The sequence below is a fragment of the Somniosus microcephalus genome, chromosome 13, assembly GCF_052327205.1.
Source record: "Somniosus microcephalus isolate GS21.2 chromosome 13, FLI_Smic_1.0, whole genome shotgun sequence".
In the NCBI taxonomy this organism is placed as follows: domain Eukaryota; kingdom Metazoa; phylum Chordata; class Chondrichthyes; order Squaliformes; family Somniosidae; genus Somniosus; species Somniosus microcephalus.
This window is the reverse complement of record NC_140999.1, coordinates 25,230,833-25,246,374: the sequence shown is the minus strand read 5'-3', so window position 1 is coordinate 25,246,374 and position 15,542 is coordinate 25,230,833. Positions and strand designations below refer to the sequence as shown.

Here is a 15,542-nt window from a genome sequence, read left to right as displayed (position 1 = left end):
CAATTACATAGGCCCTGTGAGACCACACCTGATATTGTTTCTATTTTGTCTCAGCTTACCTAAGGAAGAATAGTATCTTGACAGGAGAGCAACGAAGGTCACCAGACGGTCCCTGGGAAGGGGGGGGGGGGGGGGGGGGCGAAATTGTCCTATGAGTGATCAAGCAGACTAGGCCTATATTCTCTCAAATTTAGAAAAATGAGAGGTGATCTCATTGAAACATACAAAATTCTTACAGGGCTTGACAGGGTAGATGCAGCGAGGATGTTTCCCCTGGCTGGGGAGTCTAGAACCAAGGGTTACAGTCTCAGAATAAGGGGTCGGCCATTTAGGACTGAGATGAGGAGAAATTTCTTCACTCAGAGGGTGGTGAATCTTTGGAATTCTCTACTCCAGGAGGGCTGTGGTTGAGTATATTCAAGACAGAGATCAATAGATTTTTGGATATTAAGGGAATCAAGGGATTGGGAATAGTGCATGAAAGTGGAGTTGAGGTCGAAGATCAGCCATGATCTCACTGATTGACAGAGCAGGCTTGAGGGGCCAAATGGCCTACGCCTGCTCCTATTTCTTATGTTCTTATGTACCATTGGTGGCTATGCCTTCTATTGCCTAGGCCCAAAGCTCTGGAATTTTCTGCTAAACCTCTCTACCTCTCTTTCCTCCTTTAAGACACTCCTTAAAACCTACCTCTCTGCCCCAATATCTCCTCCTGTGGCTCGGTGTCAAACTTTGTTTGATAACGCTCTTGTGAAGTGCCTTGGACGTTTTACTACATTAAAGGCACTATAGAAATCCAAGTTGTTGTTGGCTAGGTTTGCTACTTTGCATGTGCTTTTCATAGCTTGAGCTACCCAACAAGGAGGAAGAGCGGCTGATTACGATCAGCGTTTTCTCAGTCCACAGCTGTGCAGCAGTTGGAGTTGGGTCGTGGGGAGATGAAACAGTCTTCTGGAGTCGACAGCACCCAAATGGAACTTCTGCCATTAGGAGAACTCAGGAAGGAAATGATTTTTTTAAAAATCAGAAAATAACAGCATGTTACAAGGTAGTAAATCTGCAAGGAGGAAGTTCAAGACACAAAAGGCATCAAGGGGTATGGGGAGAGAGTGGGAATATGGTATTGAGATAAAGGATCAGCCATGACCATATTGAATGGTGGAGCAAGCTTGAAGGGCCGAATGGCCTACTCTGCTCTTATTTTTCAATGTTTCTATGCTTAAGAAGCAGTAATGCTGTAGAAAGCAAAACAAGGTCTGTGACCACGTACAACAATATCACAGGAGTCTTTCAGCAGTGGATTCTGGAAGGTTTTTACAGTACATGAATAGATCCTTTCAATCACTTATCCAGAAATGTGAACATTCCAAATAGCCTTACTTTAATGCGATTTGTTGACCAGTTATTTAAAGATTTTGTAGGTCTCAATGGTGTGTGCAATTCATAAATAATGGCACATAGTTAAAAACACTGAAAAGTAAAACCAACCTGATCAAGCGGTAACTTGGATACACAATGGAAACTTGTGCAATTTTTGGTAAAACTTCCAGCACTATTATTCCAACTTCAAAACGTACTTCATTGGCTGTAAAGCACTTTGGGGGGATGTCCGGTGGTCGTGAAAGGCGCTATATAAATGCAAGTCCTTTTTAAAAAAAAAAAAAAAAAAATTCTGCCTGGGTGAGAATATAATTTGGACAGCATTAAAAAGATTGCTTTGAGAAGTCAGAAAATTTTAGTCCTAAAAGGTTTTATTATCCAAATGTCACATTTCTGGTTTTTTGTCTATTTCCTTCACTGAATTTTTATTTTTAAATAAAAAAAGGGATGTTTTAAAACAAAGTGAATTTGCAAAGTTTAGAAAGAAAGGCTGCAGGCAGTGTAGACTGTGCACTGAAAAATATCACAAGCAAAATACTGCTTGGAAAATAAATCACACTCTCAAATCTATTTCAAACTGATACAACGAGGGTCGAATATCTCTTCGCAGGTCCATTGCCCAGGACAATGAAGGATGTTAAGCAAATCATCTCATCCCAGGTGGCCAACAAATCTTCACACCCAAATGTAGTGTGGACAGTGCATGAGGTATCTGAAGAGAAAATGATCCTAGAAGAGGGAGCAATCAGTTCTGCCAACAGGCAGGCTGGTGAATCCCTGCAATGGGAAGTTGTCAGACATACCATTCAGCTACTTCCTGCGGTCAGAATTAATAGAATAGGAAAATCCATAGTTAGAGGAAAGTTGGGTTTTGAACAAAGGACTGCAAGAGCTGGAAGTTAAAAAAAGAAATTAAGGTGGTTAGATCTTGTCTGGACAGATCTACCAAAAACAAGTCAGCCAGGCCACAAAAGGAACAAAGACAGACCCAAAACTTGCAACAGGAAGTAACAAGTTTACCTTATTTTTAAACTGACTGGGTTTCAGGTCTGCTTTAAGTTCTAGAATAGTAGTTTCATTGAGGTGATATTCTGGATCAAATGCTATTTAACAGTGATTTGTTGATTGTATTTTGCAGAAAGAAGGGCTCAGTAATGTTAAGTCTGTGTGTTCTAGTTGTATTTAAGATTAATTACTGACACAGACTACAAGAATAACGTTTCAACAGGTCTTTACTAGTTGGAGGTCAGGGCTATACTAACAGCAATATCACTACACAGTACTTATATACCGGTGGTCACCACCGGTATTACGTATACAGCAGCCAGAGAAAGTAGTACATCTCTTAAGGTGGAACAGGTTACATACACCACAAGTAAGGATTCCAGATTGTTGGAATCCTTACCTTGTATTTTAGTTCTCTCCCTATCTCACACCATTCTTTAGTCACGATTTCCCAGCTCTCCCATTAGTGCTATTGGAAAGTGGGCAAGATTGGCTGGGGACCTAATGTTCCCACCTTCCCTCCAGGTCAGAAGGCAAATGACCATCATGACTCAGTTTAAAAAAGAGCTTGCACAGGAGACATCTGCAGACATGAACCTCCATTCCAACACTCTGCGGCACTTTGTACCGAAGTATTGGGTCACGAGAGAAAAAAAATTCCTAAACAAAATGTTCATTTTAACTGAACTTTCCAAGTCCATTTTTAGGTTACCTCTTATACAATCATCCCCATACACTGTGCAACATCTTGAATTTGCAATGAAAAACACAAGGGGAGAATGCAACTTTTCTTGACAAACCTAAATAAAAATATGCCACTTGCAAAATATACAGCAGTGGAGGCTGGGGCTATCTGGAGGCTGCAACTTTCCGTTACCTCTCCATCATAAAGACCGCCTACTTCTCCCTCCGTAACATCGACCATGTCATCTCACCTTATCTGATGTTGAAACCCTCATCCATGCTTTTGTTACCTCGTGGGACACTGGCACCAGTACTGTGACAGAAAGGAGCTGTACCAATGGGACGGGATCCACCTGAACTGGGATGGGACCAGTGTCCTAGCGGAAAGGGTAAATAGGGACTTAGCAAAGGCTTTAAACTAGTAAGATGGGGCTGGGGAGGGATCTGCGAGAAATGAAACCAGCCTAAATATTTTTTTTAAAAACAGGAAAGGAGAGCATTGGAAAGAGTAAAGTAAGGGAGGATATTGATGGCCAGGGAATAAATGGAGTTATAGAACAGGAGTGTAAAAAGATGGTTAAAAATAAAAAAAAGTAAAAGGAACCGTTATTATAATGGAGTTAAACTGTCTGTAGAGCAATGCACAGTGTTCATAATAAAACAGGGAAGCTGGAGACAATCATGCGTTGCGCAGAACCAGACAGAATAGGGATTACTGAGACATGGCTACAGAAAAATCAAGACTGGGAATTAAACATTACAGGGTATAACACATTTAGAAAAGATAGATAGAGAGGAGTAAAGGGGAGGTGGCATAGCTGTACTTAAAGGATAACAGAATGGCAGTAGAAAAAAAAGTGACATAGCTATCAGCAAGACAGAACTAGAATCCATATGGAGAGAGATAAAAGATAATAAAGGATCAATCACACTAATTAGGGGTAGTCTACAGGCCACCTAATAGTGGAAGGGAGGTAGAGAAAGAAATATGCAAACAATAATCAGTTAATACGGAGGAGGACTGCAACAAATTACAGAAGTCATGAATAAACTTGTAGAATAAGCATATAATTGGCAAATGAAATTCAACACAGATAAATGTGAGGTACAACAGTTTGGAAGGAAGAATAGGGAGGTCACGAGTCTGGGTGGGGTAGAGGAACAAATACACAAATCACAAAGTAGCAACACAGGTTAACAAGGCCATAAAAAGGCAAACCAAGCACTAGGGTTTATTTCTAGAGGGATAGAATTGGAAAGCAGTGAAGTTATGCTAAACTTGCATCGAAACTTGGTTAGACCACACTTGGAATACTGCGTACAGTTCTGGTCGCCATATTATAAAAAAGGATATAGAGGCACTGGAGAGGGATAGAGGCACTGGAGAGGGTACAAAGAAGATTTACAAGGGTGACACCAGAAATCAGGAAAGGATGAACAGGCTGGGTCTCTTCTCAAAAAAAGGCTGAGGGGTGACCTAATAGAGGTTTTTAAAAATTATGAAAGGTTTTGATAGAGCAGATACAGAGAGAATGTTTCCACTTGTGGGGGAAGAGCATAACTACATGCTATCAATGTAAGATAGTCACCAAGAAATCCAACAGGGAATTCAGAAGAAACTTTTTACTCAGAGTGGTGAGAATGTGGAACTCGCTACCACATAGAGTAGTTGGGGCAAAATAGTATAGATGCATTTAAGGGGAGGCTAGACAAGCATGAGAGAGAGAGAATGGAATAGAGGGTTATGCTGACAGAATTAGATGAGGAAAGACGGGAAAAGGCTTCAGTGGAGCATAAACGCCAGCATGGACTGGTTGGGCCAAATGGCCTGTTTCTATGCCGTATATCCTGTGTGTCTTATAAACAATGAGAATCAAATTTCTATATAAAATAATCCTGCACGCTTGTTTCATTGAGCCACTTGTTCTGTTTTTAGTGGTACCCACCTCTGAATGGGGGGGGGGGGGGGGGGGGGGGGAGGAGCAGCATCTGTAAAGGTGGGACCAGTTCAAACCAGACAGTCTGCACCTGGGCAGGGCTGGAACTGATGTCCTAGGGGGAGTGTTTGCTAGTGCTGTGGGGGAGGGTTTAAACTAAATTGGAAGGGGGTTGGGAACCTGAGCAGGGAGACAGAGGAAAGGGAAACAAGGATAAAAGCAAAAGATAGAAAGGAGAAAAACAAAAGTGGCAGTCAGAGAAATCAACGGTTTAAATCAAACGTGGCCACAGTAAATAATAATTCTAATAGGTCTAAGAGCGTTAAAAAAACAAGCCTGAAGGCTTTGTGTCTTAATGCGAGGAGCATTTGTAATAAGGTGGATGAATTGGCTGCGCAAATAGAGGTAAACGAATATGATTTGGTTGGGATTACGGAAACGTGGCTCAAGGATGGCCAAGACTGGGAACTCAACATCCAGGGGTATTCGATATTCAGGAAAGATAGGCAAAAAGGAAAAGGGAGGAGGGGTAGCATTACTGGTTAAAGAAGGGATTAACACAATTGTAATGAAGGATATTAGCTCTGATGATGTGGAATCTGTATGGGTAGAATTGAGAAATACTAAGGGGAAAAAAACATTAGTGGGAGTGGTATATAGACCTCCAAACAGTAAGGCGGAGGTTGGGGATGGCATTAAAAGGGAAATTAAAGAAGCGTGCAATAAGGGCACAGCAGTCATCATGGGTGACTTTAATCTACATATAGATTGGGCTAACCAAATTAGTAACAATACTGTGGAGGAGGAATTCCTGGAGTGTTTACGGGATGGTTTCCTGGACCAATATGTCGAGGAACCAACCAGAGATCAGGCCATCTTAGACTGGGTATTATGTAACGAGAAAGGATTAATTAGCAATCTTGTTGTACGAGGCCCCTTGGGTCGGAGCGATCATAATATGATCGAATCCTTCATTAAGATGGAGAATGAATTAGTGGACTCAGAAACTAGGGTCCTCGATTTAAATAAAGGAAACTACGATGGTCTGAGGAGCGAGTTGGGTAGGATTGATTGGGGAATGGCACTCAAAGGGTTGATGGTGGATAGGCAATGGCAAACATTCAAAGACTGAATGGATGAACTACAGAAGTTGTTCATCCCAGTTTGGCACAAAAATAAAACAAAAAAGGTGACTCAACCATGGCTAACAAGGGAAATTAGGGATAGCATAAGATCCAAGGAGAGGACATACAAATTGGCCAGAAAAAGCAATAATCCTGAGGATTGGGAGCAGTTCAGGATTCAACAAATAGGACAAAGGGATTAATTAAGAAAGGGAAAATAGAATATGAGAGTAAGCTTGCAGGGAACATAAAAACTGACTGTAAAAGCTTTTATAGATATGTGAAGAGAAAAAGATTGGTGAAGTCAAGCGTAGGTCCCTTGCAGTCAGAATCAGGGGAATTTATAATGGAGAACAAAGAAATGGCAGACCAACTAAATACATATTTTGGTTCTGTCTTCACAAAGGAGGACACAAATAGCCTCCCAGAAATACCAGGGAACATAGGGTCTGATGAAAGGGAGGAACTGAAAGAAATCAGTATTTGTAGGGAAATGGTGTTAGGAAAATTGATGGGACTGAAGGCCGATAAATCCCCAGGGCCTGATAATCTAAATCCCAGGGTACTTAAGGAAGTGGCCCTAGAAATAGTAGATGCATTGCTGGTCATCTTCCAGAACTCGATAGACTCTGGAACAGTACCCATGGATTGGAGGGTAGCTAATGTTACCCCACTATTCAAAAAAGGTGGCAGAGAAAAAGCAGGGAATTATAGACCGGTCAGCCTGACATCAGTAGTGGGGAAAATGCTAGAGTCCATTATAAAAGATGTAATAGCAGAGCACTTGGAAAGCAGTGACAGGGTCGGACAAAGTCAACATGGATTTACAAAAGGTAAATCATGCTTGACTAATCTACTAGAATTTTTTGAGGATGTAACTGGTAAAATAGATAAAGGGAGAACCAGTGGATGTGGTGTATTTGGACTTTCAGAAGGCTTTCGATAAAGTCCCGCATAAGAGATTAGCGTGCAAAATTAAGGCACATGGGATTGGGGGCAAGGTATTGACTTGGATAGAGAACTGGTTGGCGGACAGAAAGCAAAGAGTTGGAATAAACGGGTCGTTTTCCGAGTGGCAGGCAATGACTAGTGGGGTACCGCAAGGATCGGTCCTAGGACCCCAGCTGTTCACAATATATATTAATGATCTGGACGAGGGAATTGGATGTAATATCTCCAAATTTGCAGACGACACAAGAGGAGCTGGGTGGGAGGGTATGCTGCGAGGAGGATGTCATGAAACTCCAGTACGATTTGGACAGGTTAGGTGATTGGGCAGAAACATGGCAAATGCACTATAATGTGGATAAATGTGAGGTTATCCACTTTGGTGGCAAAAACAGGAAGGCAGATTATTATTTGAATGGCAATAGATTGGGAGAAGGGGAAGTGCAAAGAGACCTGGGTGTTCTTGTGCACCAGTCGCTGAAGGTAAGCATGCAGGTGCAGCAGGCGGTTAAGGCGGCAAATAGTATGTTGGCCTTCGTAGCAAGAGGGTTCGAGTACAGGAACAAGGATGTCTTGCTACAGTTGTACAGGGCCTTGGTGAGACCGCACCTTGGAGTATTGTGTGCAGTTTTGGTCACCTTATCTGAGGAAGGACGTTCTTGCCATGGAAGGAGTGCAGCGAAGATTCACCAGGCTGGTACCTGGGATGGCAGGAATGACGTATGAGGAGAGATTGTGTCGATTGGGCTTATACTCACTGGAGTTTAGAAGATTGAGGGGATCTCATCGAAACCTATAAAATTCTGTCAGGCCTGGACAGACTAGATGCTGGAAGGATGTTCCCGATGGTCGGGGAGTCCAGAACCAGGGGTCATAGTCTAAGGATAAGGGGTAGGACATTTAGGATTGAAATGAGGAGGAATTTCTTCATCCAGAGAGTGGTGAACCTGTGGAATTCTCTGCCACAGAGGGCAGTGGAGGCCAGTTCATTAAATATATTCAAGAAAAAGAGTTGGATATATTTCTTAAGGCTAAAGGGATCAAGGGATATGGGGAGAAGGCAGGGACAGGGTACTGAATTTGGATGAGCAGCCATGATCTCATTGAATGGCGGAGCAGGCTCGAAGTGCCAAATGGCCTACTCCTGCTCCTATCTTCTATGTTTGTCCCAGTGATATTGTCGCTCCATTGGCCAACAAAAACAGAGACTGGGCTAAATTATAAATTTGACAGGCTATCAAACACCAAGATCATCAAGGAATCTGCACACGTTGCATTTTGGGGATCCGACGATGCCGTCAGTTACTGCTAAAAACTGGCATCAGAAGCCCCAAGACAAGTCAGGAATTGGTCATTCAGCCCATTAAACCTGATCTGCCATATTATTAACCATGGCAGCCTTATCTTTTTATTCCCGGTGGCCTGTTGGTGAAAGATACATTGCCTTAGATATACTAGTCAATGGACCCAGGTCTACTCGGGACAATACTGCAACTGTTTTCATTCATTCAGCAATGAGATATTCAACTACCCTAGGGTGATACAGGGAACCTGTATTAGCGGTAGGGCAGACTCATCATATTGCAAGAGGCAGGAAGGGGATGTTCCAGGAGCAGGTCTTTTTTACTGCTTACCAAAGGAGGAGGCAGAACAGAAAATCTCTCCTCAGAAAGTAAGCCTCAGACGTGGATCAGTATTCCATCTAGTTTTACTAAAATCATGAAACTGTCCTAATGAAAGTCACAAATGACATCTGCTGTGACTGCTGCACTATCACAATTCAATTCAAATCGCTTTATTGGCATGATAAGTTACATCTTATGTTGCCAAAGCATCAAAATACATTTATGGTTGAGCACATAAACGCAGTTCTATTCATACAGTGTATAAACAGGTATATCCCCGAGTGTATAAATATACATTCGCATTGTTTATATATATTCATTTCTTAGTTTACTGGTTGTCCCTCTGTTCATGGCAAGCTGTAACATAGTGTGCCGCCAGTGTTACACAGCTTCTCTCTTCTCCCAGTAGGAATGGGAGTTTTTGGTTGTCATTCAGATTTCTGAATTCAGGGCATATTTGTGAGAATTTTTGGTAGAAATTCTCCCTGATGCCCTGATATTTTCCACAGGCTGTGAGGAAGTGCATCTCTGTCTCCACTACTCCCTGACTGCAGTGAGAGCATATCCTGTCTTCTCTTGGCAGCCTGGTCTGCCTGTGTCTGCCTTTTTCGATCGCGAGGCTGTGTTCGCTAAGTCTGTACCTTGTCAAGGTTCTTCTCAGTTTGTTATCCTTTACCATGGTCAGGTAATCAGCTATGTTGTATTGTCTGTTTAGGGCCAAGTAGCAATTGAGTTTGCTTTGGGTTTTTGTTGTTTCTGCCCAATATGTCAGATATTTTTCCTTTTGCTTAGCGACGATTGTGTTGGGTCGAATTCTTTGTGTTACCCTGTCACTGTCCTGGGGCTGGTTATTGTTAGTATTGTTAGTAGTTACTTCACTGAGTCCCAGGACTAGTTGACTGAGGGTATTCTTCTTTATGGTCAGCTCTTGGTATTTCAGGGCGTCGTAGTGATAGCATTGGGGGTTGCTCATTTGTAGGTGATTCCAAAATTTGGTGGCTCTTTTTTGGATAGTGATTATTAATGGATATTGGCCTAGTTCCGCCCTGCATGCATTGTTTACTGTTTTCCTTTGAGTCCGGAGGATACTTTTACAGAATTCTGCATGTAGGATCTCAATTGGGTGTTTGTCCCATTTTGCGAATTCTTGTTGAGTTAGCGGTCCCCATACCTCACTGCCATAGAGTGCAATTGGTTCAATTACTGATTTGAAAAGTGAGCCAAATGCTAATTGGGATTTCTATTTGGATTGATTTTTTGATGGCATAGAATGCCCTTCTTGCTTTCTCTTTCAGTTCATTCACAGCCAGTTTGAAGTTTCCCGTAGAACTGATTTTTAAGCCCAAGTATGTGGAGTTCATCTCCCCGTTCATCTCAACCTCTCTGCAACATTTGACACAGCTGACTACACCGTACTTCAACACCTCTTCTCCCTTGCCCAGCTGAGTGGGATAGTCCTTACCCAATTCCACTTTTACCTATCCAGTCGTAGCCAGGAGAATCTCCGGCAAAGGCTTCTCTTCTCGTCCCTGCACCGTTACCTCTGGAGTCCCCCCTGGATCGATCCTTGGCCCCCCTCCTATTTCTCATCTACATGCTGCCCCTCAGCGACATCATCCAAAGACATGGGGCTAGATTTTACCAGCCCCGAGGAGGCGTGTCTGGAGGAGAGACTGCTGGGAAAATCCCCCCCAAAAAAGGGGAGCGGGTCCCAAACCTGCCTCCAACCAATTTTCCCAGGAGTCAGGTCCCCGATTTGCACAGGGTCCTGACTCCTCGAGGCGGGCAGAGGATTACAGCCCCTTAACTGTCTGTTAACAGGCATTTAAGAGGCTTTTTCCCATTTTTCCACTGCTGCTGCGGGCTTCCCGATGTCGGGGAACCCCACTAGGGTAAGTGAGGCATGATGTGGGTCTACTGTAATTTGTGTATATATGACAGCTGCAGAAGTGGTTCAAAGGATTCAATGGGACACTGGTGATTATGAGGCAAGGTAAAGTTATGAAAGTAATTTTTAATGTGTTTAGATGTTTCTGTAGTTGACAAGCTGTGAAGTGTGTGTGTAGGCTCATCTCATCGGGAGAAGTGACAGATGGCTTCAGCAATCTCAGCTGCAGCTGCCATCTATTTTATCCTAAGGAAAGAGTAATTGGAGAGCCTGGCTGCAAAGGCTCACCTTTGGACAGTGATTGTCAGTGTTTGACAGCACCTCAATGCTGTCAAACAAGTGTGGTGCATATGCCTTTTAAAAAAAACGGCAGATGAAGCGGCTTTCCCTTAATTGGCCTGTAAGCGGGCTTACCAAGGCCAATCAGGGGAAAATAGCGTCAGCTCATCAGGTGTTGCTGGGGGCAAGACTAGAACCCAAAAACCAGCAGTCCCGCCTCAAACTCGGCCTTCCAGGTAAGATTCCGCCTATGACATCAGTTTGCAAATGACACCCAGCCCCACCTCACCACCACCTCTCTTGACCCCTCCACTGCATCAGTTTTGTCAGACTACTTGTCCAACATCTATAATTTAGCCCAGTCTCTCTTTTTGTTGGCCAGAGGCTCAGTCAAATGCTCTGAGGATATGGGTTCAAATCCCACCACGGCAGCTGGTGGAATTTAAATTCAATTCAATTTAATTCCGGAATTAAATGTTCGTCTTGGCAATGGCGACCATGATACCATTGTCGATTGTTGCAAAAACCCATCTGGTTCACTGATGTCCTTTAGAGAAGGAAATCTGCCGTCCTTACCTGGTCTAGCCTACATGTGACTCCAGACCCACAGCAATGTGGTTGACTCTTAATGCCCTCTGAAATGGCCTAGCAAGCCACTCAGTTGTAAACAACCGCTACGAAAAACAATAAGAATAAAACCGGACGGACCACCCGGCATCGCATTGTGGGTGTACCTACACCATATGGACTGCAGCGGTTCAAGAAGGCGGCTCACCGCCATCTTCTCAAGGGCAATTAGGGATGGGCACTAAATGCAGGCCTAGCCAGCGACGCCCACATCCCATCAATGAATAAAACAATTTTTTTTATTAAGCATTGGAAGACCGAAGCCCACCACAAACTCTGGTCCCTCGCCACCGATTCCATCCCCCTCCCTGGCTACCGTCTCAGGCTGAACCAGACGGTTTACAACCTCACCATCCTATCTGACCCGGAGCTGAGCTTCCGACCATATATCCTCACCATCACAAATACCACCTACCTCTACCTCTGTGACATCACTAGTCTCCTCCAATACCTCATCTTATCTGTTACTGAAACCCTCATCTATGCTTTTGTTACCTCCAGACTGGACTATTCCAAAGCTCTCCTAGCCTCCCACTTTCCATAAACTTGAACTCAACCAAAACACTCATGTTCCAATCCCTCAAAGGCCTCACCCCTCCCTATCTGTAACCTCCTCCAGTCTTGGACTTGTACACCTCCCTCCCTCCACAACCACACACTCACTCCCTTCACCCCTTTGGCAACCGTGCCTCCAGCTGCCTAGGCCCTAATCTCTGGAACTCCCTTCCTAAACCTCTCAGTCTCTCTCCGCCTCTTTAAAGCATCTCGTTGACCAAGCTGTTAAGCTGTCTCATAATAATCGCCACCTTTGGCTCAGTGTCGATTTTTAAAAATCTTATTACTCTCCTGCAAAGCTTTCCTATGTTAAAAGGCAAATGCAAGTTGATTCACTTCCTCTTTACTCTCCAGCTAGATTCAACAGCAACAACTTGTATAGTGCCTTTAACGTAATAACACGTCCCAAGGCGCTTCACAAGACGAAAAAAACACAACCATGGGGCTTTCATTGATATAACGAAACCTTGATCTTTCAGCCAACTTCCTCGATTAAAAGAACTATACAAACTGGATTTCCATGAAACACCAAGCATTATTTTCAACTTGCCACCGGCTCCATCAATGGTTTAAAAGCCACTCGCAGACTCATTTTGAGACTGTTGACAGGGTCAGCACGGCGACAGTATAAATCACATCCTCTATCTATCCGCAGGAGAGGATCATTATGTAAACACTAAACCACCACCACCACCACCACCTTGTGTGATGGCTCCAGCACAGAGAGAGGAGAGAGAGGCGAGTGGGGGAAAAGGCGGTGTCGATTGGTTTTGCTTGACCAGCCACATGCACCACCAGGATGCGTTTAAATACAGAGTACAATAATTAAAACAAAATACTTGGCACTCACCAATAAGATGCCACGTCTTCCTCTTCCCGTATTGGCCGCAGCCGCGACTGCGATCGGACTCGAAGCCGATGAGTGGGGTGCACAGCCCGTCCGCGACCTGCCCGATCAGCAGCAGGATGCCGGCATTGTAGTTGTTGATCGCCAGGACCGTGTGGTAATAGACCAAGAGATAAGTGAACCACATGGACGCGCACAAATCATTCAGAAAGTGTCCGACCGCGTAGGACAGGCGGACGCACAGAGGCAACGAAGGCGTCTCATCAGCCATGATGCAAAAATGCACTGTAATAAACCAGGCTCCAGGTAACTGCACTGAAATAAACCAGGCTCCGGGTGAATGCAAAGAGTCAAACCACACAAAGCTGAAGACCAAACCTCAAGACCAAACCTCAGCCCAGCCCCCGGGCGCTGAAACTGACCACTTTCTGCGGCGAGTCGCAGGGTCCAAAACGAAACTGACCCAGCCCTTTAAAAGCAGCTGTCAATTTAAGGAGGAAAAAGCCTTGCAGCCGGTCACTACCTAGCGAAGCAGGCTGTGCCAACAGATTACAGTATCACACTGCCCTGCCATGTTTCCTGTAACATTGCTCCGTCTTATTGCGCCGCTTCACGTGCCGCGTCTCCCGGCAATAAATAAATAACGAGCCGGTCATGTGAGCAAGCGGCCCGGGGATTTTTGTTAACACAAACTGACCCGCTAGTCGGAGCGGCGATTGGTTGCAAGGGCGGCGCCTCGGCGCTCCGGCTCCCCCTCCTCTCCACCCCGCAGCCCAATGAGCGAGGGTTCGGGGCGGGACTTCCGCCGGCTGCCGGGCTCTTAGCGGCAACCCGGAGCTCGCCTCGCCTCTGAGTCAGAAGGTTGTAGGTTCAAGTCTCAGTCCAGAGACTGGAGCGCAAAAAAAATATCCAGGCTGACACTACAGTGCTGTATCTGAGGGACTGCTGCACTGGCGGAGGTACTGCCTTTTGGATGAGACGTTAAACCTAGACCCAGTCTGCTCTCAGGTGGAAGTAGAAGATCCCACTTTGAAGAAGAGCAGGGGAGTTATTCCCGGTGTCCTGGCCAATATTTATCCCTCAACCAACATCACTAAGACAGATTATCTGGTCATTATCACATTGCTGTTTGTGAGAGCTTGCTGTGTGTAAATTGGCGGCCACGTTTCCTACAGCGCCAGGGACCCGGGTTCAAATCCGGCCTCGGGCGACTGTCTGTGTGGAGTTTGCACATTCTCCCCGTGTTTGCGTGGGTTTCCTCCGGGTGCTCCGGTTTCCTCCCACAGTCCAAAGATGTGCTGGTTAGGTTGATTGGCTATGATAAATTGACCCTTAGTGTTAGGGGGATTAAATTCGTGGGGTTACGGGGATGGGGTGGGATATGTGTCGGTGCAGGCTCGATGGGCCGAAATGGCCTCTATCTGCACTATGGGGTTCCTGTGATTTCCTGTGATTATAACAGTAATTACACTTCAGAAAGAGCTTCATTGGCTGTAAAGCGCTTTGGGACGTCCGGTGGTCGTAAAAGGCGCTATATAAAATGCAAGTCTTTTCTTTTTTAAAACTACAGACGCAAAAATATGTGAGTCTCTGCTCGTTGCTTTCTGTCACCTGAATAAGGGCTTGGAATCACAGATTCAGTTCCGATTCTTACTTTGCCAACGATGAAACTAAATCAAGAACCTCAATTACTAAAGCAACCAGCTCCGAGATAAATAGAAAGTAGACTTCTATGATTTAAAACATTTTTTTTTGCATTTTGCTTCCACTCAATTTTGCAGGCACTCGATTTTTGCCAAGTTTGTTTTCCTTTGTCTCAGTTTCAGCAAAATATCCTACATTTAATTTTTAATACAAAATTTCAACACTATTTGAAAGTAAAGTTAGTTGTAGTGTATGTACTTTGAAGAAGGAACTATATACTGCAGTACCAGTAGTGACCACCCCGGTATAGAAGCCTGTGCAGTAACTTTGTATAGTAGTTCCAGTTTTGTCTCCATTCAGTAAACACCTGTTATAACCAACTCCTGCAGTCCGTGTCTCAATTACACACAGACGTTATAGTAGTTTTTCCATTTTTTTGGAAGAAATACATTTTCTGTCATGCCTCATCATTGTCCCTAATGGTCCCAGACAATGATTGGCTGCAGTGACTGATGCAAGTGAAGATGTATATTTAATTTTACCACAGAGATCACTCAATAATTATGAACTGCTATCTGAATATTTTCCTATGGGATTATCCATTCTACTCTGTAATTGACATGTCCAGAACTTGCAGTGTTGACGTTATTCACTGATATCAATACACTGACACCAGGGAGTGTTCCAGCCAGGAAGCCTTGTCTCTTGACAGTGAATCAGCACTCATCACAAAGCTGGCAACTTGTTCCATAGGTCTATTCTGAGAAATAAGAACTGCCTAACATCGAACCTATTTGTTCCCTTGTTTAATTTATACGCATGAACCCTGGTCCTCCTCAGTCTAATTGAAATAATTTGTCAGCATACACACAATCTAGTCACTTCATTATATTACTCATGGTGTGGAGATGCCGGAGTTGGACTGGGGTGGACAAATGTAAGAAGTCACACAACACCAGGTTATAGTCCAACAGCTTTATAGTCCAAAAGCTGTTGGAC

The 15,542-nt window shown here is 44.1% G+C and overlaps 1 protein-coding gene across 1 annotated transcript in view; it reads right to left on the bottom strand.

Annotated features, from left to right (window-relative positions):
- LOC147108143 (major facilitator superfamily domain-containing protein 12-like) overlaps positions 1–13,731 on the bottom strand; it is a 99,162-nt gene extending 85,431 nt beyond the window's left edge. Inside the window, exon 1 of the mRNA XM_086004650.1 lies at positions 12,903–13,731. Within this exon, the coding sequence (XP_085860776.1) occupies positions 12,903–13,170 (268 nt within the window). The 5' untranslated portion in view covers positions 13,171–13,731. The remainder of the gene's footprint in view (positions 1–12,902) is intronic.
- Positions 13,732–15,542: the final 1,811 nt, after the last annotated feature.